Below are 24,351 nucleotides of genomic sequence, written 5' to 3' on the forward strand. Positions count from 1 at the left end.
CTTTGGAGGGGACAACTACAGTACATTGAATTTTCTCAAGAAGTAAAGAAATGTCTAACATATAATTTGTTTGAACTACTCTGGAGGTCAGCAACCAGCGGCAGACTGTCAGAGGGGATCTTTTCTGGGGACACCATAGACTACTTTTCCCAAGGTCGTTGGTCATGTCCCCACTTTGATTTACACCTGTGGAAGAAGGTTATATTGACGATAGTTTCATAAATTGTTCCCTCTCTCTCATGAATTCATACATTTGTACACTTTCAAAAGATAATATAATGAACGGAGGTCGGACATTAAGACATTTTTCATGTTTCCCTGCGAAAAAAGAAGCAATAGATAAGAAAAACAACAACTTAAAATTGGTATTTGGCATCCGCTGCATCTGAACGTTTGACCCTTTAGTTAAACTCGAAAAATCATAGAGGGCTGGTCCTCATTTACACAGATTTAGAGTAAAAAAGACGAAACTATTAAAATAAGTCAACTAATGCGCTTAAAAACAATACACAAGATACCAAATTTCATCAGAAGTGATCAGACATTGTTAATGGGATTGATTACACCTGTGCTCTGGTAAAGGTCCATCAGTCGTCTCTACTGTGTTCTTGCCATCACCTGACCTCCTCACGCACCTGCACTCCTGTTCTCAATTCCCTCATCAGCTCCTAGTATATAAACTCAAACCGTGTCTTCCTTTTAGCTGTTGTTTCCTGACATATTGTCTATCGTGCCCCCTAGCCACGGTGTTCCGACTGTGTTGTCTTATATCTGCCTTCCTGTTTCTCAAATCTTCGATCCTTTCATCCTGACTTTTGCTTTCCTGCCTGATCTCTCGGCTTTGTTTGCCGCTGACTGCCTGCCTGCCTTTTACCAACCTGTATCCTGCCTGTTGTTGGAGCTAATCCCGCTTTTATCCTGATGTCTGTGGAGTCTGCTTGTGTCTCTCAATTGTAACAAGAGATGAACATACACAGCAACTCCTATATGTAGAGTAATAACCACTAGCCCTTGGCAATGGGATCAAACATTTGTGATTTTTCCATTCGTCTTTTTTTAGTTTATGATCGCGTCAGATCTTTTTATACATTTCCCAAACCATGTGGGTTTTATTAAGCCATTTCTTCAGTGTTGTGTAGCAGCAAAAGCACAATACTGCACATACTACACGGAACAAAGAAATGTATTTATCATACAGAGGACCGAAAAAAGCCAATTTCCAGCTCTGTTTACAGCCTGCCATATGTTTCCAGTTTGTGTGAGTATTGCTGACATGCTGAGAGCCGTATCGGAGACCACCCCGTGATGATGTAATTATCCAAGACAGGATGTGCAGCGGAGGGGATCGTAGCCCAGGGGACTCTCCCCTCCGTGCGGTAATGTAATCACCTGACTGAAGTCATCAGAGTGAGCTCTAACTGCACTCTCACAGTCCAGTAGAAATCATCGACTCCGAGCTGCACTCTGATAAAATCCACTGCATTTATTCCCCATATTCCTGTGTGACAGCAGAACAAAGGACTGTTTTCTCTTTTCTTACATTAGGCTTTTTGTTGACATTAAAACAACTGATCTGGTTCCCTTTTCTTCTGACAATGTAAATCTAGCCCTTTATTATTATTGATTTTTGGATTTAATTCAGATTTGGAAGATTTGTATTGTCTATTTATATAGCTCGTTATTTTGTTACAGTCAGAGCTGTGAAATGTAATCGCTTGTACCTAAGTGGACTTGACTGCTGTGTGCAGTAGACAGGACTGCATCCAGGCAGGCCTTGAACATTTAATAGCACTGGAGGAACTTGTGCTGTGTGGAAAAAACACTATGTAGCTTCAAAAAACCAATGCAATGTATTTATGAAGAAAAGCTCTGGTTATTTTGTTTGATATAAGATCGATATCTGAATTCAGTCTGTGTTCACTGACCAGATGTGGACTGGAGTCATTGTGACTCTGACTTGAGTCAACTTGAGTCACTTGACTTGAGGCTCAGCTTGAACTTTCATGGTTCTGTCATTTCTGTGTTTTATGAGTTTTCTGGGTGTTTGTTGTATCGTTTGCCTTGTTTCCAGAGTTCTGTTACTCCTCTGCTCCTCCCAAGTCTGTCTGAAATTAAGGATTTTTAAATTTATGGCACTTTGGGATGGTGGACAACCCATCCTACCACCCCAGTGTTTGGAATGACACTCAAAAAACTACTTTTTTTTAACAAATGGGACCTTTAATGTTTAAAAATGTTGGAGTTACCCTTTAAGACGCTCAGAGAAGGTTCCTGGTAATAGAAACTGCCAACTGAGTGCTTGATTGTAGCACAAACAATATTAAAATTTTATTTCACTCCTGAAATGATTGAAAGCTCTTTTAATAAGAACTATGCCCTTAAATATTAATGTTTTAAAATGCACACACTCTCAAAAAACTGAGAGGAAAAAGTTCTGTTTTCAAACGTGACTAATGGAGAAAAACTCCTTTTGCACTTCAAAACACTCAAACATAAATTAAAAACAGTGTAAGCTTAGTTCTAAGGTTTCCTGTGTGACTCTGGCTGGAAAGCAGCCCGGTGACTCTGCGCTGACACAGTGTGGTTGGAGTATCCAGGGGCCACCGGAGGCCCTCCCGACTCAAACAGGCAGTCTGTGCCTTTTAGGTGACGGGGGACTGGGTGTAACATGAGCCGGGGTGAAAACTGTGCGCTGGATCCGGCTGCCAGTGCAGATGCGGTTCGCCAAAGAGAGAGAGAGGAGGTGCATGATGGATCCCGTCCCACTGCTGCTCATCATGGCCACAGCTCTGCCATGCTGCTCGGCTGTCTACACCGGGCCCCTCCAACCGGAGATCTCCAACGTTGCTTGGTCAATAACATCCTCTGTTTAAATACAAATCTTGCAGAAATACACTCAAAAATGAAAACATGGACACTTCCTTTTGGATTTCTATGTCAAGCTACAGCTGGAGAGACATTAAAGGATTAGTTCAGCCAAATTTGGAAATTGAGTCATTATCTAGTCACGCACATGCAGATGGAAGTCTGGTGAAGCTTCATAGTCCACAAAACATTTCTGGAGCTTTACAGCAAAACTGTGTTACAGCATTCAGCTTAACAACTGACATAGATGGGGACTTGTTTTGAAACATTAAAAATTAACCAGAAAAGAATTATTCATAATGGCTGAACAATTGTTTTTTTTAAGATGAAACTTTTGCTGTAGCTGCTAAGCTAAAATTGTTGACATGCACACCATCTGAAGTGGTTGCACAAGCTTGACCATGAATCGAAAGGGTAAATATCGTCTTTTCAAATCAGTGTATCCGTAGACTTGGACAGCTAGCCAAGCTGTGTGGAGCAATTTCATGTTTGTTTTCTTTTCAGAATTTTCCACCTACTTCAGCAAGTTGGGAGAATACTGCAACTTTGTTTTGCTGCGGAGCTCTCAAAATGTTTTGTGAACTTTGAAACTTCACCTGACTTTCCATCGGATTGGGGGTGAGTAGATAATGGCTGATTTTTCATTTATGTGTGAACGGTGTGACAGAGCAGCACATAACAATCAATACTACGTAGAGTGAGGGAGGCTGAGGGATGTAATCCTTTAACTTTAACAAACACAATTCTTACTTCCACAAACACGGTTCTGCATATATTCACTGAGTGGAAGAAGCGACAGACTGAGCTTGGTAGGAGCTGCTGCGCCTCTGTATTATGAGCTTAGTGAAAACACACTGTAGTCGTGCCTCCACGTTGGTGTGAAAGTTAAGAGCAGAGGTCACCATTATTGTTCCATTCACCAACACTGTCAGGGGCATGCTGAAAACATCCACTCTCTGTTCTCACTTTTGAAAATATGTTTCTAACCTTCAGTGGGTTCATTTCCAGTGGCTCTATTTAAGCGCTCCCACTTTGCCAGAAGGTAAATGACTTTATTGCTTTTAAACAATGGTGAGCGTGTGGGCTTGTGAAAGAGTCATCGTTCAGCTGAGGTTTATATGTGTAGGAAGAGAGAGAGAAAAAAAATTGTGACTACCATTATAATACTACTGTATTGCACAAAAGGATGTGTCTTTGGGCTGTATTGTATTGTATTGTAGTCTACTGAGGTTCTTCTGACAGTGGAAAAATAATTTGCATCATTAGGTTTTCTTCTGTGTGATTGTTGGAGAATACAATTCTGAACAAAAGACTTTTGTCTTTGGAATAAAAAAACACTCATGCTTACTGCTGATGCTTTTGATAGATGTGATGGTCTATGGTGAAATGGTGAAAACAATCAGTATCAGTGCTATGAAAAGGCAGAGAGAAAACACTTGATTGTATTTGTAAATAAGCAGGTTTTGTCACTTACTGATCTAGCAGATAGAAAGCTGGTTTTGAACCGTCTCTAGTCCCAGTGTTGAGGTGAAACTTATATCAGCAGGGGAACACACACGAACACAACACCAGCGCTCAACACTGAGTGAATGCCCGTCCGTTTGCTCGACTTCTATCACTCTCCCTCGTCACCTTCTTTGCCTCCTCCGTCTGCCGGGTTCATTTTCTATTGCAGTGCAGAGTTTCCACAGTTATTTCAGTTGCTTCACAGTTACCTGGGGATAGTGGCCAGACAAAACAATACCTCTTCCTGTTTTGGCTGACACGCTTCCATCTTGCCGTGATTCATCCCGATTTTTGTGGGGAAAATCAAACACTCAGTGATTGAAAAAATGAATGAAAAAAGCAGGTTTAGTGGACTTAAACTTGACAGTTGCCCTAAAGGATATATAGCAGTCAATGAAGCAGTGTCGGGTCTGCAGGCTGAGGACATCCATTGGACCATTTTTAAAACGTTGGTATGTATAGTGGAAAATACTGCACATGTGATACCATTTAATCGATCAATCAGTGTTGTTTAGGACATACTCCTGGTGTCAGTATTGACAGGGATAAGGAGTTATGTCTTGTTTTCATGTTTCATGTGTTACCACCCACCCTACCCTTGTCTCGTCCATGGCTTTGAGTCCAAAAAGGTAATAATTGTCAAGTGCGTTGATGTATAGACTCCAGATGTGGCTGTAAGTTGGGTTGTGTGCTAATATAAGAAAACTCACAAGTGGATGTTTTTTTGCACCTTTTGCCAGAAGATTACATGTTGATTGTTGAAGTGCCCACTGGCAAGTGTTGAATAAAAGAACAACAATTCTCTCCGGTGTTTGGTCCTCTGGTCACAAGACATTGCCACGACAGTATGATCCAGTTCCTCACCAAAAGATGTAAATATACAATCCAGGTAAAAAAACAAGTTCAAATGGACACATTAACAACATGCAGGCCTCCGAATGTTTGCTTATGTGGCACAACAGCAGCATGATTCATCTGAATGGCCTTCAATCTGTGGTCATTAGTTGAACTCAATATTTCCAAACAGGATTTACAGCAATTATTCTCAATAAATATATAAAAGACAAAGCAAAGGAATTGAGTTACAACAGAACGACAGGATTAAGCGGAGATTTGTGTTCTCTTGGCGATTTTTTCAAAGCTGATTGTTGATTAATAAGAGGTCGATGTCATAATTCCTCAGAGACCATGTTAATGAAGAGCTTCATAAATAAACCTTGCTTCATCGTTAATAAATAAACGAAACATCTCTGTAATGAATTATCAAGCCTAAATAATTATTTTGACACCGTGAGGAGCATGAGGTCATTGAGATTCACTGTGAGTCAGCTGCTCGGCTCCCACACAGCCTGCGGGCCCTCAACCCTTCAGGCTGCACTGAGAGGAAAAACCCTTCGCCACGGTCTGAAAGGCATCTGTCAACTGCAGCCTTCAGGGTCCATACACGCACACATTTTACAGAAGAGGATTAACGAGAGCATCCCACCGAACTCCACCGAATTATATTTGTTGTTACTCTTGTTGCTACATCTGCTTTCAGACAGCAATGCCCTGCACAGCCCCACTCTGCTTTGGCAGGCTGGTCCATTTACTCTATCTGTGTTTATGTTGAGAGACGCTCTATTTATTCAGGTGTTTCACTTAAGAAGAAACAGAGAAAGCCTGGATGCCGGGAAGCCTCAAGCTGTCTTCACTTGTATCCTTCATTTAACAGTGTGCTCAGCAGTACAGCAGCGGCCTTCAAACAAACAACAAGCCCATCTTCGGTGACCCAAAGTTGAAGCTGATGAGAAACAGAAAACAAGTGCCTTTACAAGTTTTCCAAAACTTGTTCTTGTGTTGATTTTCAGATTATTTCCACAAGTTCAACCGCACTGTTTTGGTGCAGCAGTAACACAACACAGAGACGTCTCTCATGAGCTACTGTGCGGTTACAAATAAATACAATTGAAGATGCAAATGGAATAGAAAGTCTCACAGATTGAAGTGAGTCAGCAGAGAGATCCGCATCAGTTCAATAGTGCCACAATCATACAAACAAGGATAAAACTCTTTTTAAAGCAGCAATCGTCAATATTTTTCTATTAACAATAGATCAAGTGCTGCATGTAATGGGAAATATTTTGTTTAGTGACAAACTCACAAAAGATTATCACTTGACTGAGCAGTTGTCCAGATCTCCAGGGCATTTTGAGTCTTTTAGCTCCTTGTTTTGGTTTTCTGGCCCACAACTTTACTGTTTTATTTCAGTCTTCTTTGCTGTGCCCTTTTTGTTCAGCATGACGGACAAAGTTAGCGCGGAGCAAACACAGCAGCAGCATTTAGCAGCGGTGGTGGAGACCAAAAACCGAGCTAAAAGGAGATCAAATATATGACTTACCAACACATCTTAAAATGAATATTGCTCCACGCCTGGTGGATGTGTAAGAAACACAAAGTGTTTTGTTTACAGCTTGTTCCCAAATGTGGCCAAAGAAAAAAACTAATTGCTGCTTTGAATGCAGCTTAGTGTGTACAAATAGTGTCCATCTTGTCTCCAGTTCATTGAATTATTTCTTCGGCAAGAGTCAAATTATAATTAGTAATTGTTCAATTCCAATTAGGTTGTGAAAATCAGCAACAAAACACTGAACATGTTCTGTATGAACTGTGAAAAGAAAAGCTGAAGCTGGAGTGAGGGTGTCACAACTGCAGCACCATCCCCACATTGATCTGCATCTGATTGATCACCCTGTTCAGCATAAAGCACTCAATTCTCCTCTCAGTTCAAAATTGATATTCTGACACAGTCCAGGTAACAATATCAATAAGGGCTGCACTCGAGCGATGCATCGATGTGTTGACTGTTATTGAGCTTTCTGCAAATATGATGACATTCGGCGATGGTAGTGTCCGATGTTTATCTGATGTGTTTCATTAATTTTACACTGGCACAGTCATGAGCTACAGTATTGACATCCCTGTCATCAGGTGGTAAGGCTTATCACTTCTTCTAATTGATTTGGTAGCAGTTACTTGGTTGTGAAGATGGAAGGGCCAACCATTGATTTCCAACTTTGGAGGGGACAACTACAGTACATTGAATTTTCTCAAGAAGTAAAGAAATGTCTAACATATAATTTGTTTGAACTACTCTGGAGGTCAGCAACCAGCGGCAGACTGTCAGAGGGGATCTTTTCTGGGGACACCATAGACTACTTTTCCCAAGGTCGTTGGTCATGTCCCCACTTTGATTTACACCTGTGGAAGAAGGTTATATTGACGATAGTTTCATAAATTGTTCCCTCTCTCTCATGAATTCATACATTTGTACACTTTCAAAAGATAATATAATGAACGGAGGTCGGACATTAAGACATTTTTCATGTTTCCCTGCGAAAAAAGAAGCAATAGATAAGAAAAACAACAACTTAAAATTGGTATTTGGCATCCGCTGCATCTGAACGTTTGACCCTTTAGTTAAACTCGAAAAATCATAGAGGGCTGGTCCTCATTTACACAGATTTAGAGTAAAAAAGACGAAACTATTAAAATAAGTCAACTAATGCGCTTAAAAACAATACACAAGATACCAAATTTCATCAGAAGTGATCAGACATTGTTAATGGGATTGATTACACCTGTGCTCTGGTAAAGGTCCATCAGTCGTCTCTACTGTGTTCTTGCCATCACCTGACCTCCTCACGCACCTGCACTCCTGTTCTCAATTCCCTCATCAGCTCCTAGTATATAAACTCAAACCGTGTCTTCCTTTTAGCTGTTGTTTCCTGACATATTGTCTATCGTGCCCCCTAGCCACGGTGTTCCGACTGTGTTGTCTTATATCTGCCTTCCTGTTTCTCAAATCTTCGATCCTTTCATCCTGACTTTTGCTTTCCTGCCTGATCTCTCGGCTTTGTTTGCCGCTGACTGCCTGCCTGCCTTTTACCAACCTGTATCCTGCCTGTTGTTGGAGCTAATCCCGCTTTTATCCTGATGTCTGTGGAGTCTGCTTGTGTCTCTCAATTGTAACAAGAGATGAACATACACAGCAACTCCTATATGTAGAGTAATAACCACTAGCCCTTGGCAATGGGATCAAACATTTGTGATTTTTCCATTCGTCTTTTTTTAGTTTATGATCGCGTCAGATCTTTTTATACATTTCCCAAACCATGTGGGTTTTATTAAGCCATTTCTTCAGTGTTGTGTAGCAGCAAAAGCACAATACTGCACATACTACACGGAACAAAGAAATGTATTTATCATACAGAGGACCGAAAAAAGCCAATTTCCAGCTCTGTTTACAGCCTGCCATATGTTTCCAGTTTGTGTGAGTATTGCTGACATGCTGAGAGCCGTATCGGAGACCACCCCGTGATGATGTAATTATCCAAGACAGGATGTGCAGCGGAGGGGATCGTAGCCCAGGGGACTCTCCCCTCCGTGCGGTAATGTAATCACCTGACTGAAGTCATCAGAGTGAGCTCTAACTGCACTCTCACAGTCCAGTAGAAATCATCGACTCCGAGCTGCACTCTGATAAAATCCACTGCATTTATTCCCCATATTCCTGTGTGACAGCAGAACAAAGGACTGTTTTCTCTTTTCTTACATTAGGCTTTTTGTTGACATTAAAACAACTGATCTGGTTCCCTTTTCTTCTGACAATGTAAATCTAGCCCTTTATTATTATTGATTTTTGGATTTAATTCAGATTTGGAAGATTTGTATTGTCTATTTATATAGCTCGTTATTTTGTTACAGTCAGAGCTGTGAAATGTAATCGCTTGTACCTAAGTGGACTTGACTGCTGTGTGCAGTAGACAGGACTGCATCCAGGCAGGCCTTGAACATTTAATAGCACTGGAGGAACTTGTGCTGTGTGGAAAAAACACTATGTAGCTTCAAAAAACCAATGCAATGTATTTATGAAGAAAAGCTCTGGTTATTTTGTTTGATATAAGATCGATATCTGAATTCAGTCTGTGTTCACTGACCAGATGTGGACTGGAGTCATTGTGACTCTGACTTGAGTCAACTTGAGTCACTTGACTTGAGGCTCAGCTTGAACTTTCATGGTTCTGTCATTTCTGTGTTTTATGAGTTTTCTGGGTGTTTGTTGTATCGTTTGCCTTGTTTCCAGAGTTCTGTTACTCCTCTGCTCCTCCCAAGTCTGTCTGAAATTAAGGATTTTTAAATTTATGGCACTTTGGGATGGTGGACAACCCATCCTACCACCCCAGTGTTTGGAATGACACTCAAAAAACTACTTTTTTTTAACAAATGGGACCTTTAATGTTTAAAAATGTTGGAGTTACCCTTTAAGACGCTCAGAGAAGGTTCCTGGTAATAGAAACTGCCAACTGAGTGCTTGATTGTAGCACAAACAATATTAAAATTTTATTTCACTCCTGAAATGATTGAAAGCTCTTTTAATAAGAACTATGCCCTTAAATATTAATGTTTTAAAATGCACACACTCTCAAAAAACTGAGAGGAAAAAGTTCTGTTTTCAAACGTGACTAATGGAGAAAAACTCCTTTTGCACTTCAAAACACTCAAACATAAATTAAAAACAGTGTAAGCTTAGTTCTAAGGTTTCCTGTGTGACTCTGGCTGGAAAGCAGCCCGGTGACTCTGCGCTGACACAGTGTGGTTGGAGTATCCAGGGGCCACCGGAGGCCCTCCCGACTCAAACAGGCAGTCTGTGCCTTTTAGGTGACGGGGGACTGGGTGTAACATGAGCCGGGGTGAAAACTGTGCGCTGGATCCGGCTGCCAGTGCAGATGCGGTTCGCCAAAGAGAGAGAGAGGAGGTGCATGATGGATCCCGTCCCACTGCTGCTCATCATGGCCACAGCTCTGCCATGCTGCTCGGCTGTCTACACCGGGCCCCTCCAACCGGAGATCTCCAACGGCACTTTCCATCACTTCTTCGTCCCGGATGGGGACTACGACGAGACTGAGGACCCGGAGGTGTGCCAGATGCTGTTCAAATTCTCAGATGTGTATCCTTGCGGGGCCAATGAAGAGAGGGACTCCGTGGTGCGGGACGACTTCATCATCACCAAGCTGCAGGCGGAGGACGCGGCGCGGCTGCTGGAGGGCATCGGCCGGACCGTGGAGCACGACCTGGACGGAGAGGACAGCTACGGCAAGTTCCTCCAGCGGGAGATCGGCCAGATCGGAGAGGCCTTTTCTAACGTGGACAAGTCTCTGGTGGAGCTGGAGGTGAAGTTTAAACAGAGTCAGGAAACTGAGCTGAGAGAGGAGCAACAGCTGAACGGCCACGTGATGAAGCAAGTGAGTGACATCAGGGACACACTGAGGGGAACCACGGACATCTCTGTGGGACTGAAGGACAAACAGGAGCTGCTGTCTCTCATCATCCGCAGTCATGGGTCCAGACTGAGCCGCCTGAAGACTGAGTATCTTAATGTTGGCTCTTAGTGGGGTTCAATGTACCTTAATATGTGTGTGAGAGAGTGTGTGTCTGTGTGTGTGAGAGAGAGACGGGGGACCCTCCAGTTCAACAACAGCTGGAAAGTTCAATGTGTATCTTGAATATTTGTGACCTTTGGTTATCCCCATTCCTCCGACGTGTGTCGTTAAAGGGAGCTGGAACAAAAACATCAACACATTCCTCTGAGTCAGGAGGGGGAAAAGAAATGTGGACATAAATTAGGTCTGCATGGAGCCCTTTGTGCCACCCCAGAGGAAGAGTTTTATTCTGAAGAGACTGTGAAAATAAAAAGCCGTCCAAACGGATTTAATGGCCATGCAACATCTGTATTTCTGTCTGTATGGTATAATTTATGTTGTTTTGTTAGGTTATTATTGATCAAATAAATGCTTAATATTCATCACGTATCTTTATCATTCCTTTTATTTTGGACAACTTGAGGTTTCTGCTGCATACTTTGCTCATGCCATCGTTTGAAGCCTGAAGTCACCATAAACGCTGAAAACCTTTGAAATCTGAACTTTTGATTTCCCTCCTCTGTCACTTCTTTACGTCACCGTGTTTGTTGTTGGCAATACAAGTGGCAGGCTTGTAGTGCCATCGAGTGGCCCTGGTTAATTGGCGTCTGAAGTCTGTCACTGCCTCCCACTTCCATCTGGAAGCCATCTTCTCGAGTATGAAATATGTTTGTCCGGAGGCAGCCCCTCTCTGCATTATCTACCCCTTTTGTCTGTCACGGTCCATAAAATGTGATCTGAGATGATTTTGTGGTGAAATTCTGAGTTGTTTTGGATGAGCCCATCTCACTGAAAATATACTTCTAAAAAGTGACACACGACTCGTTTAAATCTAAACAAAACTGCTCTTTCGTTGAAACACATCTTACTCCAGACCCACTGTTGAATTCCTGAAAGACATTAACTCTACAAACTATCCAAGCGTCAGGCTGTTTTCACTTGCAGCGCCTCGACTTTTATATTTTAAAGGCCTCTGGTCGTCATCAGTGTATTTTCTATCTTTAACTACCATCTAAAAATGCTCTTTTTCCAGCCAACGTCTGCAACAACCACAAAGTAGCTGCCATAAGTGTGCCCTCTTTTTACACAGATAATGTCTCTGCAGATGTGAGGGAGCCAGATGGGTTGCTATGGGCGCAACTGGGTGTGATTTCCTCTGTCTGGTTTTCCTCACAGTCCGGCTTCCCCTGAGGGACCCCGTTTTTAAAAACAGCCCTCTGTAGCTCAGCACAGTCAGTCAGTCGACCCTGTCAAAAAACCCGGAGCTGCAGGAGCTCCATGTGCAGAGAAACCCTATATGTCTGCAAGGCTCCTAATTTTCAGGGGCACTGCACAGGGCTCACAGGATTTGATTAAAAGATTTGGTTGAATTTTCCACTGTGTAAGTGAAGGTAGAGCGGTCACGAAACCACTCATAAGCACTCATCCTACTTAATTTGTATTTTTTGGCTCAGATCATAAATTCCACCTATAGAGAGAACAGTTTCTCTCTAGGCTGGTTTCAAGCCTCATACAAGGAAGGCCTGAGTGAAGAGCTCCCTCCTCACTCACTTATTTTAAGGACAAACAAAGAAAGGTCAGGAATGCAGACCAGAGTTGACCTGAGAACACAGTGATCCCTCTCCAAAGCCCCCAAACCTCATGCCTCTGTGATGTTATTATTAGAAAGATGAGAGTTGTATGAGTGCTACAACTGCTGCTAGTCCCGCCATTATTATCACTGCAATGAATACCATGGTGTAGTACAACTACTGCCATCATCGTTCAGCTGCATCTATCAAGAAATGGTACATTTCTTAGTACATTTCAAACATCATTGTGCTTTACGGGATAAAACCACAGCAACGTTTAATGTGGCTGTTTGTGAGAAAAGTGGATTTTTGAGTCTCATTCCCAATTCATCAAATACTGAAACTTTAGGATTGTAGAACGGGTCGGCCACCGTCCCACAGTGTCCGTTTTTGACGAGTTGGGAATCAAAAATCAACTTCTCTTACAAACAGCACCTTTAAAGATGTACAATTCAAAAGTGATAAAGTCCAAGAGACAAAGAGTTTTAAAGTAAACTATAGTGCGGTGTAAGTTAGGCAGTGAAAAAGAGAAAAGAATACAGTTGATAATTTAGATGCACAACTAAGTTTAAGTTAAAATTAAAATCTAGACAAATTAAATATAGGCAGTTTAAAAGCTGAGCTAAGAGGGTTTTGTTTTTAGCCATTTCTGGTTAAAGCATTGGCTTTCACACGTAAGTCAAAATCTCAAGGCACACCTTTGATCAAATCTCTGTGAAATAGCCTCTATAACACGTGTTGTCTCATCACTCTCCACACGTTCATTCTTTATAACGACTATAACACTGAATGAATGAAATGATCCAAAAATGCATTCGGTAAATTACACAAAAGCAGCAACACAGGCATTTAAACTAGGTCACAAAATCAAAAGTGGGTTAACGGAAAAAAGGGGGGAAAACAGAAAAGAAAAGTGTATGTCAACAATAATGCATGTTTGTAACAAAATCCCCTGGCACAGCTGGACTTGCCTAATGGTACACAATTTGAAATCACCAGGTTAAAGTATGCACAATAGGTTTTTAGTATATGTATAAATGTGATCAAGGTCTGGACTTGTCTAATATAAACTGGGAGGTTATTTCAGGTCTGGGGTTGGACGATATCAGAATGATGCTCCGCCTGGCTGGTCGCAGATGTCCTCAGGGTTCTGCGAGGTTCATATGGCAGAAGCATGTCTGAGATGGATTCCTGCCCAGAGCCAAGCAGTGATCTGTAGACGAGAGGCAAGATTTGGAAGTCGGTCCTCTGAGTGACTGGTAGCCAGGGTCAGGATTTTAAAACTGATGTGATACAATAAGATTTCTCGAGTGCTTGCTTCAAAAACTCCAGACCATGAGCTTTGAAAAAACAAGCAAGTGGCAACCTTGAGTTATTGATTATTTTTTGTCAAACTTGTATACTCACGTGTCTTATTGCACTCTGATCTCTTACCAGTGGCGGTTCTAGACCAGTTTTAATAGGGGGGCCAGGTTGGGGCCGGCTTTTTTGTTAGGGGGCACATACAACCCGGAAAAGAAGATAAATCCCTCATTCCGACAAAACAGTGTTTACAATTTCAGCATTTTTGATTGGGTAGTAAACTGCTGAGACACTTTATATCTGCCTTTCCCCTCAAAACAAAATCATTGCAAGAAATCTGTCATTGTATTATTGATGCAGACTCCCTGTCGGGGGGCAACAGGGGGGTCCAGACTCAGAGTTACGGGGGCACTGGCCCCTGTTGGCCCCCCCCCCCCCCCCAGAACCGCCCCTGTCTCTTACTAAAGTAAAAGTAACAATACCACAGTGTAGACACACTCTATAAGTAAAAGTCATGCATTTAAACAATTACAATTATATCTTATATGTGTATACAGTAATTCTACACAGTGTTGATACTTCCTGCCCTCCTGCAGTCATTCATGAGCTGTAAACAATGGATGACTTCTGCACTGTGCTAAAATAAGAATATTATCTGTTTAATTCAAAAACTGTGCATCTTAAAGATAATTTATTGTAGATTTTATTACTATGTCATTATCAAGTCAGGAAAACAGTCTCTGGTGACCGATGGTACTCAACAGCAGGGATTTCCTTCCAGGCTGCAGCTGCTCTTGTAACTCTGCAAAGTTAATAAATAGGCCATCATTTGAGCAATACAGCAGCAGTGGAGAGGAAATGTTAACGAGCAGAGAAACCTCAGGAAATGATTGGTGCTATCAATCGAATTGTATGTCAGAAAGATCTAATTAGGAATAAAAGTTGGCTGGTACACATGTTGTGAATGGATTAAACCTTTTGACATTCATCAGTCATATTACAAGAGGACATTTGTGCTGATGTCACAATAAAGGATGAGATTAGGAAACTGTTGATGCAAATTCAATAATATTTATTAAAGAACAAGTTCACCCAAAGATGAAAATTCCGCCATTATCTGCAAAACAGTTTTGGAGCGCTGATATCCCAAACTAATTAAAAAAGATGTTAGCCAGGTGGAGCTCTTGCATCTGCTTCAGACAGGGTTGCACACTAACGCTTTTAGCTTAGCCGCTACAGTGAAGGCTGAAAATAACACCAAATCAATCAATATCTGGGCTTCTGGAGACTTGGATTACGCCAGATGAGCTGTATGGAATCCTTTTCTGTTTTCTTTTTTTTCAAGGTCCCCATCTACTTCAGTTGTTCAGGAAATTGCTGCAACACTTGTTTTGCTGTGAAGCTCCAGAATGAATGACTTTATTTTGAATCAAACGTTAACACAACATAATAGGAAACAAACAAAACAGAGGTAACAGTGTCCAAAAAGGAGTAGGTTGAAGTAAAACTTACATATGTATCCCTTCCCCCTTTCTCGCTTTTCTTCTTTTATTTCAACAAATTCTCAAATGTATTTACAACTAATAAACAAACAACTATCCCCAGTTTATTTGCCACAATGTTAGTAGATCAAGACTGAATTTTTTTCATTTTGGTGTGACGTTACCCTTTAAAGGAGTTTTTTTTTTTTCTTCACTGTGACACACTGCAGACAGTTACTACATTTCGTCTGTTCTTTTTTATTTGGATTGTTTTATTTTTGTCACTCTGTTTCAGTCACTGACTCAAGCTTTGGTCACTGACATTTTTAACATTTAAGAGTTCAGAAGTGGTTGAATAAAACAGACTGCTTGTCGCACTAACAGGAAGAGAAACAGCTGCCGTTTAAAAGTAACGCTGTAAATGTTTGGACTCCATCAGCAGGCTCGATCTCACTGCCTGCTGACACACCAGTGACTCAGAACAAGAGAAAAGACGACCACAAAGACATTTATATCATGTTGGTTCGGTGTGTTACACGGGCAGGAAAAAAAAAAAAAAAAGGTTTCCATTGCTGTTTTATTTTTGAAAAATATTTCGATGGGGGGGGTAAGACCTCAAGAACAACAAAACATTTCCCTCAAACACAGTTTGGTCTTGATGCTCATATTTTTCCTTGAATAAACACAAATGCATCTGCATACATACAATTCAAAAAGTACATGTAGCCTACATATCTTGGTTTTGGATGGGTACATAATGATACACAGTTGCCCTTTGAAATGTGACGGTACACATCCATGGATTGATCTTCAATAAGATTTCAAAGTTGTGCTATTGATCTTCTGCCAGTGTTTCTTTTTCTGTTTTTTTTTTCCTTCTCGGGCTAGCAGATTTTACAGGAAGAAAAAAAAATTTGTATAACTATTCTCCTCTCGAAGAGCAAGCAATAACACTGAACAGTTCATTCATAAAGAGGGACGGGGAAAAAAAAGCACCAGAGGAACTGAAATCATCTTCAGTCATATGTCACCTCTTTGTCATTTTTCTTGAGAGCGAGAGCCAGTGTCCTGTGTTTCCTCTGTGCCAAGCTGTGTGAAGGCCCCCTCTCTCTCTCTGCTCTGAGTCCCTGGGTGAAACTGTCTCTTGAACAGGGCTCGTCACCGTTTCAGGATGAGACAGGTGTCCGTTAGATGAGCGGCGGCCTGTCACACGCAGCCGTTCTCCTGCCTGGGCTTGTGCACCACGGGGGTGTGTGGAGGATAGAGGGAAGGGGCCAGCGTGCACAGGAACCCAGCCAGCAGCGTGAGGCCCAGTCCGCCCCACGCGCAGAACATGGACCAGCCGTACCCGTGGCTGATGTCCTCTGGTATCCCGAACATGTAGCGGGGGTAGCGGGACAGTTCAAAGTTGATCCCGGCCACACATGTGCAGAGGGAGATTATGCAGCATGTCCCTGGCAGAGAGATGGAAGGAAAAAACAAGTCAGACACCCCACTGATGCATCACTTCGCCCTCTCCTTAACTAAGACCTCACTGCCCCTCTGTGGTGATGCGGGGTAGTGCTCTTTATGTAAAGTGCATCTCACCTCCCATGAGGAAGAGGAGTCCAGCGACATACTGCATCAGATCATGCTCCTTGCAGCAGCCCAGCACGCCTATGATCCAGCCGAACAGGATGATGGAGATGGCCATGCCTATGAAGCTGGCGGTCATCCTCTGTAGGTCTGCAAAGAGACGGAGAAAAACGGAGTGTTTGTTGGGGGTGATGCCAAGTTTCTCGACATTGATTCATCGGATTATGAGAAGGGGGAGGGGGTGCAAAAACAAAAATATAACTCACGGAGCGCGTGCCACTCATCCTGCCTTATTGTCTTCGTCAGATTGATTGGCAGATTTCTGGGCAACGCTGATGATGAGTAGTAGTATTTTATTGGAGTGCAGCGCGGAACCAATCCTGTGGATGTAAACAACACAAAGAGGATGTCACATAAGCACTGAGATCAGATGGAGGGGATATCACAAGGCTCTCTCTCTCTGTGCTGCCACCCCCCACCCCCCTCCAAAAAAGAAAAAGCACCCAAGCTCCCCTCCTCCTCCCCCACCACCACCCACCCACCCATCCACCCACACCATTGTGGAGTAGCTTATTGTACGCATCTCGAGGCTTCTGTTACTACAGCTTGCCCTTTTGTGCTGGAAAATATCACAGCGCGTCGAGTGCGTTGTAACTGTACTCCGCGCGTCGGTGCTGCGTAGGCCTCGAGGGTCTGTGCGCAGCATCAGCACCTCGGATAGCGCATTCAAAGTACCCACCGATGGCGCTTCTCCAGTCACACAATAACAACAAAAACGTCCAGAGCATTAAAAGCACAGAATGTGATCCCTTAAAAGACAAACCTTTAAAGATCAAATCCTCCGTCTCCAGGTCGAATCCCCCCCGGTGGCACTTTCTCCACAGTCCGGTGATGGTGGAGTTGTACTGCCGACTGCAGAGGGACTCCATGGCCGGGGCAGGAGGCAAGAAGTGCCGCTTCGCCCGCAGCAGCATCTCGCCGCCGACGCTGGAGCCCCTCCTCTCCACATTTTTCTCCTTCGGCAACATGCGAAGTGGCAGGTTGTTGTTAGAGATGTAGATGTATCCGGGGTCGTTTCTTTTGTTGGAGTAATTCTTGCAGCGTTCCCGGTGCCTCCTCGCGTCCGTCTCGTACCAGTTGTCAGTGCTGATCGCTATCGCTATCAGTCCCAAAGCGCAAAACGCCAAAAAGAGACCCGCCACGGTTAAAGTCCTCATCGCAGCCATGTTCCATGCGTATCTCGCCTCGGCGCCGTGATAATTCCACGGGACAGCAGGACTCCGCTCCCGGCTGATGCTGTCAGTATCTGAGGCGGGGAGGAAATTCAGCAATACGAGGAAATGTGACCTGCAGACGAATCCTCGAAGCCCTCATTTCTCTGATTTGTCAACCACAACCGAAAAACATCCAAAATTCCGAGGCAGGAATGGATAAATAAATACATTTGGGCCTCGATGAGCTATTTTGGTTGTCTCCTCTATGCTTCTGAACTCAGTCTAGCCTAGATACTGGTCAGTCCAACATTTCTTTCCAGTAGATGGAGACAGAGCAAATATTTGAAAGCACAACAAGCCCCGGGCCTGCATTTACGCATGATCATGTTGGAGATGGTTTGGTAGTAGAGGAAGTGCCCTCCCTCACGTTTTCATACATATCCCAGCTGCTGTTGTCTTAAGCCTTCAGTTGTGAAAGACTGACCCTATTAAAACCACACAGAGGGCCTCATCTTTCTCTGGGTGGTGTACAGGAAGCTGTTTCATCACATCCAGCATCTCGCCTGTGGTAACTTTCCATCATCATGGGGGCCGAAAAATAGTCGAAAACAGTTTGGATCATTGTGTAATTTTGAGAGAAGTCTTAGAAATATAAAAACACATGCAATACATTATATGACTTAAGTATTTGTTTCATGTTAATAATGTCTACTCATGAGAGATTTTTATTTCTTATTCTAAGTATTTTGGGGCACCATTTTGTAAAACACAAACAAGTCACAGTGACACATATGCTCTGGATGTCTCAGTCACGTTAACACTGGTTTCATTCTCTTGGTCAACACTTCCTCAATTGAAACCAGAATGCCAAACTAAAAGAGGAACAAGTCCGATTCCAAACTTCGCTTTTGGTTTCGGCCCCTGTGCTCAGTAACTCTTCATGAAAAATTCCAGCATGAATAAATCTTGCCGGGGAATCTGTTTTTTATGTCGTTGACCGTACGAAAACAAGCAACGCAGATTTTCCTGCACAGCAAGAAGTTTTTACCTTATTATGAAGAGTTCCATTAAATAGTGATGACCTTTTATTTGTGTTTTTTTCTTTTGCTGTGTTAGTATGGAGAGCAGGATTAGAGTTAATGTTGCTCTAAGTTCACATCGGCTCTTGAACTAATGAGGGGGGGAAGTTGAAGCAAACAAGTGCATGGATGTGACATTGAACCTGTGTGATAGGAAATAATGCAAACAGTGTGCCTCACCCAAAAAATAGATACTAATTCATAAAACATTTATTTTTGAAGGTTTAGGGAAAGAATGAAAAAACCCTTTAAACAGCACATTACCTGCTGCTACTTTCCACTTTTTTCCCAGATGTTTTGAATAATAATAGATATACTGTAGGTTCCTCTAATCTGCTCTCAAAAAGAGGAATCATTCTGAGTTATTGTACAACCATACCTCTTAATTGTGCACTAAAATGCATGTGAACATGATTGGCTCAGGCTGTTCACCACACTCGGCCATCAGGAACTGGCTGATCACTTGAATTTGGCGACTGGATGATACGAACACAGACGGTATAGGGTCCAGCTTTCAGTTCCCATTTGTCTGGTGAAGTCAGTGCACGGCGACATTGCGTATGTCTCTGTGAAGCAATAAGAAAAAGTTAACATTCATCACAAGCTCCAAGGACCAAGATTCTCATGCTGCCTTGTTTACATGATGGACGGATATGTCATATCACCTGTAAGTGTTGCTGTTTTATTGTCTCTTGGGTCGATGTTTGTGACACTGAGAGGGTGTTTTACTGTTCGTTCTGTGTGCCTCTGCAGCTGTTTCGAAAAAACAGACATTTGGCAACAGACAACAGACAACAAAATACATTTTCGTAAATAGTAGTGACCAAAGTGGGATTAGTATGGCTGAGAAGAGAATACTTACTTGTTTGGGGTTTTTTTCTGCTTAAAGGACATATACTTTAGTAACCCTGAACAAACATGTCTGTATGGACCTGTGTCCCTGGTCTGTTCTGGTGCTTTATTCTTTTTATCATTCCGTCTTTATCTTCTATCACAAGTGAGGCGGGTTGATATATATTGACAAGATGAGCAAAACTTTTGATATCATAATCTCATGATGTGCCTTAAGTGTTGTCTTTTCCCCAGTTTTGAAGGCTGCGTTACAGTTTGTGCATCTGTGTTTGTGTATAACAAATATATAAAGCATATACTGCCAAGAAAGTTTTTATTTAAAGGGCAACTTCAATTAAATTCTTCAATTTTACACATCAAAGTGTGTTTACAGGATTACTGCTTATTTGAAGTAAAAGTATCTTATGTGAGGAGTATAAAGCCTTTTATGGCTCGTGAGGAAGCGGCATGTAATCTGATAAAACTACCTCCAGTGATGTCAGTCGGTGGCTTAATTGCATTGTGGGTAAAATAGGCAGCAGGTTTTGTAAATGAAGATGGATACATGGATAAAAAGACAATGTGTTTGGCTCTGCTGGATCAATTTCAATTGTTTGTTTTTAAACCATAATGAGTCCGACGGTGTTATAAGAGCGCATTGCTATACCAGTGGACTGCTTTTCAAAACCTGCCACCTACATTACCCACAATGCAATTTAGGGATTGTGTGACATAATCGGAGGCAAATTTATCAGATTACATGCAGCTTATTCTGGAGCCACAGAAGTCTTTATGTTGCTTTTTCTAACAAATGTACTAGTACCCTCAAAGACATGTAAACACACTTTAATGTGTGAGTTACCCTTTAAAGTCGGTTAAATCGTTTTATATGCAGTGCTTTAGAGAAAATATTTTGTGTATTACGATGTAGCCTAAATATATATCGATCTTGTTTTCCATTGCTCAGTAAATTAAATAAATTCTTATGCTTGAACTGATTCATTTTTCACCTCACATTAGCAGGACAAAGAGACACAACATTTACTTTTCTCTATGTCAAAATATGTATTATTTCCCTTCAAAGGCTTCAGAGGAAATCCTTCCAAATGAACCTGAGGATTACCGACCCCCTGCAGAGCTGTACCCCTACCTCACTAATGCAGGGGAGATTTATGAAGGTGAGAAGTCGGTATTTAACTGTTGAAAAGAGCCTGAATATCTACACGACTGAATGCCTTACAGTGCGGAGCAGTTACTGAGTGCCTGTATGCCTTCTGTCACTTTTCAGACCATAGGTGGACCTTCCACTCTGACCGCGTCCAGCCAACAGACTTTGACAATTCTCCAGTGAATCATCTCACAGAGCTTCAGTCTGTATCTCCTCAACAACTGATCCCACCCTACCGCTACAGCAGCGAGTCTCTGCCCCTTCACCTGGACCCACCGCTAGGACCTCTCTCTGTGTCACCACCGGTAAGGTTTTGTGTGTGAAGAAGTGAATGGTGGCGCTAGTGTGAAAAGACACAATCTCCTCATATGTGGTTTAAGATATTGATAAGGAAACGTTATCTATGATTATACACATATGTACCAAAGCTAAACCAACATCCTAAAGCAGGAAAAAGCTCCCTATATCGAATACAAGGTCAGTTTTGAACGTGATCTTAATATTGGTATGCAGCTTATGAAAAAGCCACATCACATGATTCACGTAAATCGTCTTACTGTTTTTTCTCGGAGTGAAGAACAGAAGCAGAACAGAAAGAAGTAAACTGATTCAGAAAAACGTGGGTTTTGTTGCTTTTTCTACTTATTTTTCGTAATTGGTTTTAATGTAACAGAGCACCTTGTGAAGATAAAATGATGGTGGATTAAAAAGCCTACTAGAGCTACCCCTAATGATTGCTCACTTATCATTATAGATTAAATCTATTGCTTATATTCTTCCTCAATTGATAATTGTGAAAAAAGTCAATCATAATTTTCCAGAGCTCAAGCTGACTTCTTTAAGCTGCTCAATCGATCCAATCTATCCAACCAGCCATCTACAACCTAGATATATTCAGTTCACTATCATATAAGACAAAGGAAATCAGCAAACATTCACTAATAAAGGAGCTAAGAATCGACTAACAGCATTGTTGATTAATATTCTGTCAGTCGAATAATCAACAAATCATTTCAACGTCATCATTTTCTATGGTTAATATACATGAATGTGTGGTTGTACATGCTGCAGGTCAAACAGAAAAGGTTCTTTGGACTAAATCTGTTGCTGCCACAATAATAACAAAACAATACATTTCAAGGAATTACCCTAAAAAAACATCATGGATTTAGATCACTTATAATCTAACAAAAAAAGGGCTTTGATCTCCACAAAGACAGCGCATGATGTTGGGGATATTTTCACTGAAATGTCATCTGCACCACACGGTCTTGCTGAGCATTGAAATCTATTTTGGCAGAGTTACTTCCTCTTTTGGAACAATGACAGTGTTTTAACGAAAATGTCAGATGGATTGCAACACAACACCCATTGCAGCTCTAACACTCCTTTTTATGCGAACTTAAACTATGAAATGCCTTTATATCTCTCCTAAAGATCCCATATTACACCCAATCCCTGGTTTACCAGTACCAGCCTTCTGCCTCACCTGGCCATTACTACTCAGAAGAGGAACAGAGAGGAATGAGTCCCCCGCTTGAGGTTTCAGATGGGGAGGATGAATTTGAAGACCACAATCACTCCTCCTTCAGGAAAGACACTAGTGAGTGTTTCCAATGCAAATGTTCTACTGAAATCAAATGTACTGAAAGACAATATTTCTTTAATTAATCTAATGTTTTCAAATCCAGGCAACAAGAAGAAAATCCGCTTGTACCAGTTCCTCCTGGACTTGCTCAGAAATGGTGACATGAGTGACAGTATCTGGTGGGTGGACCAGGACAAGGGCATCTTTCAATTCTCCACGAAACACAAAGAAGTTCTGGCCAGCCACTGGGGTACTCAGAAAGGAAACCGCAAAAAAATGACCTACCAAAAGATGGCTCGAGCTCTGAGGAACTATGGTAAAACAGGAGAGATTAAAAAAGTAAAGAAGAAGTTAACCTACCAGTTCAGTGAGGCAGTGCTGAGGAACATCTACATACGCCAGTATCCTCACTGATGAGGGAGCAAATGCTGTCTTTTGTTATGCTGAAATCACTAAACTAGCCAAGATTGTGTTTTGCCTGTTTGCTGTGTACTTAGTTTTTCTACCAAGTTTTCCTACCTATTTATTTGTGATGCACATCCTCTACTGCTTCCATATAAATTGCTTTATTACATACTCAAATTAAGTTTCTGCTTTTGTGTCTGCAAAGATTAAAGGATAATGACACATCAGGGAAAGTAAAAAAATATATATTTTTTGTTATGAATGTGTGTAGATAAATATTATGTTCTATTGTTTTTTGTCAAATTACTCAAATAAACTGAATTCTCCTTTAAAAACGCAGAAAACATTTCAGAGCATGGTGTAGCCTTTTTCTAAATTGGGCAACATGGCTGCAAATTATCTCACTGAGTAATGGATAAGTCAACTGTGTTAATGCTGTGTCCAGCTTCTGAAATATCTGGATTTGCTGCTTTTCTTGGTCATTTATGACAGTAAATAAAGAGTCTTTGGATTTAAGACCGCAGGTCTTAAAAACATTTTTCTTCTACATTTTATAGACTAAATAATGGATAAATTAATCATAAATATATAAATAAGGTTAATAGTTACCAATAATATTCAGTAGTTGCAGCCCTAATGTTATTGTTTTAAAGCCTTGTTAAAAGGCTTCTAGGACAGACATGCAATAATGTCATATGTATAGAGAAGACATTAAATGGAGTAAATTAATTTAAAAATAAATCCAAGATCTAAAAACAAACAAACAAACAGAACAACAAGTTACAGACAACAAGCACTGGCTTAGTCTGTAGGATCAGACAAAACAGGGAAACAGAGACATGAGCCATGGTCAGAAAGAGACAGAAAAATAGTGTGAGATAGCTATGTAAAATCTGAATCACGTTCATTTCCAGGTAGGTTCATATAGGAATATGCCTCATGGCAACAAAAACTTAAGAAACATAAGAAAAAGAAAAATTAGCACAATAAAATTCAAGAATCACAAATATAAAATAGAATAAACATTAAAGAAAGAAGATCTATAGATGTGCTCATGATTTAACACATTTACAACCGATTTACAACTTTAAGATTTACTTACAGTTAGCCTACCTTATTATGAAGCACAGTGGTTCCGTTTTGATCGATTTTTCCAGCCGGACTTCTACTATGTTACACAGACTGAGCTGTTAGTTCAATTTAATCACCTCGTAAAAAATATAGGGCGAACAGATTGCATCGTTTTAATATAAGTATTATAATTCTATAAGAACGCGAGCACATATATATCATTTATGACGTGAC

The 24,351-nt window shown here is 41.4% G+C and overlaps 3 protein-coding genes across 4 annotated transcripts; 2 read left to right on the forward strand and 1 right to left on the reverse strand.

The window, feature by feature from the left end:
* The first annotated feature begins 2,655 nt into the window (after positions 1 to 2,655).
* fibina (fin bud initiation factor a) lies at positions 2,656 to 11,215 on the forward strand. Of its 2 annotated transcripts, XM_030425568.1 has the most exons (2): positions 2,656 to 2,834; positions 10,260 to 11,215. In XM_030425568.1, exons 1-2 carry the CDS (start codon positions 2,715 to 2,717, stop codon positions 10,800 to 10,802), a joined length of 663 nt encoding a protein of 220 aa, XP_030281428.1. In that variant the 5' UTR covers positions 2,656 to 2,714; the 3' UTR covers positions 10,803 to 11,215. The 2 variants fall into 2 exon arrangements, with proteins under 2 accessions (XP_030281428.1, XP_030281426.1); XM_030425566.1 differs by lacking the exon at positions 2,656 to 2,834 and having other exon boundaries at positions 10,084 to 11,215.
* Positions 11,216 to 15,094: 3,879 nt separating this feature from the next.
* tmem276a (transmembrane protein 276a) lies at positions 15,095 to 17,987 on the reverse strand. The gene is made up of 4 exons (XM_030425561.1): positions 17,585 to 17,987; positions 17,028 to 17,141; positions 16,774 to 16,911; positions 15,095 to 16,640 (listed from the first exon to the last, which is right to left on the reverse strand). The coding sequence occupies exons 1-4, from the start codon at positions 17,985 to 17,987 to the stop codon at positions 16,393 to 16,395; spliced, it is 903 nt and encodes a 300-aa protein (XP_030281421.1). The 3' UTR covers positions 15,095 to 16,392.
* Positions 17,988 to 19,458: 1,471 nt separating this feature from the next.
* On the forward strand, positions 19,459 to 23,569 carry spi1a (Spi-1 proto-oncogene a). Its single transcript, XM_030425563.1, has 5 exons — positions 19,459 to 19,721; positions 20,970 to 21,063; positions 21,174 to 21,358; positions 22,491 to 22,656; positions 22,745 to 23,569. The coding sequence occupies exons 1-5, from the start codon at positions 19,695 to 19,697 to the stop codon at positions 23,053 to 23,055; spliced, it is 783 nt and encodes a 260-aa protein (XP_030281423.1). The 5' UTR covers positions 19,459 to 19,694; the 3' UTR covers positions 23,056 to 23,569.
* The last annotated feature ends 782 nt before the right edge of the window (positions 23,570 to 24,351 follow it).

The sequence above is a fragment of the Sparus aurata genome, chromosome 8, assembly GCF_900880675.1.
Source record: "Sparus aurata chromosome 8, fSpaAur1.1, whole genome shotgun sequence".
Taxonomy (NCBI): Eukaryota; Metazoa; Chordata; class Actinopteri; order Spariformes; family Sparidae; genus Sparus; species Sparus aurata.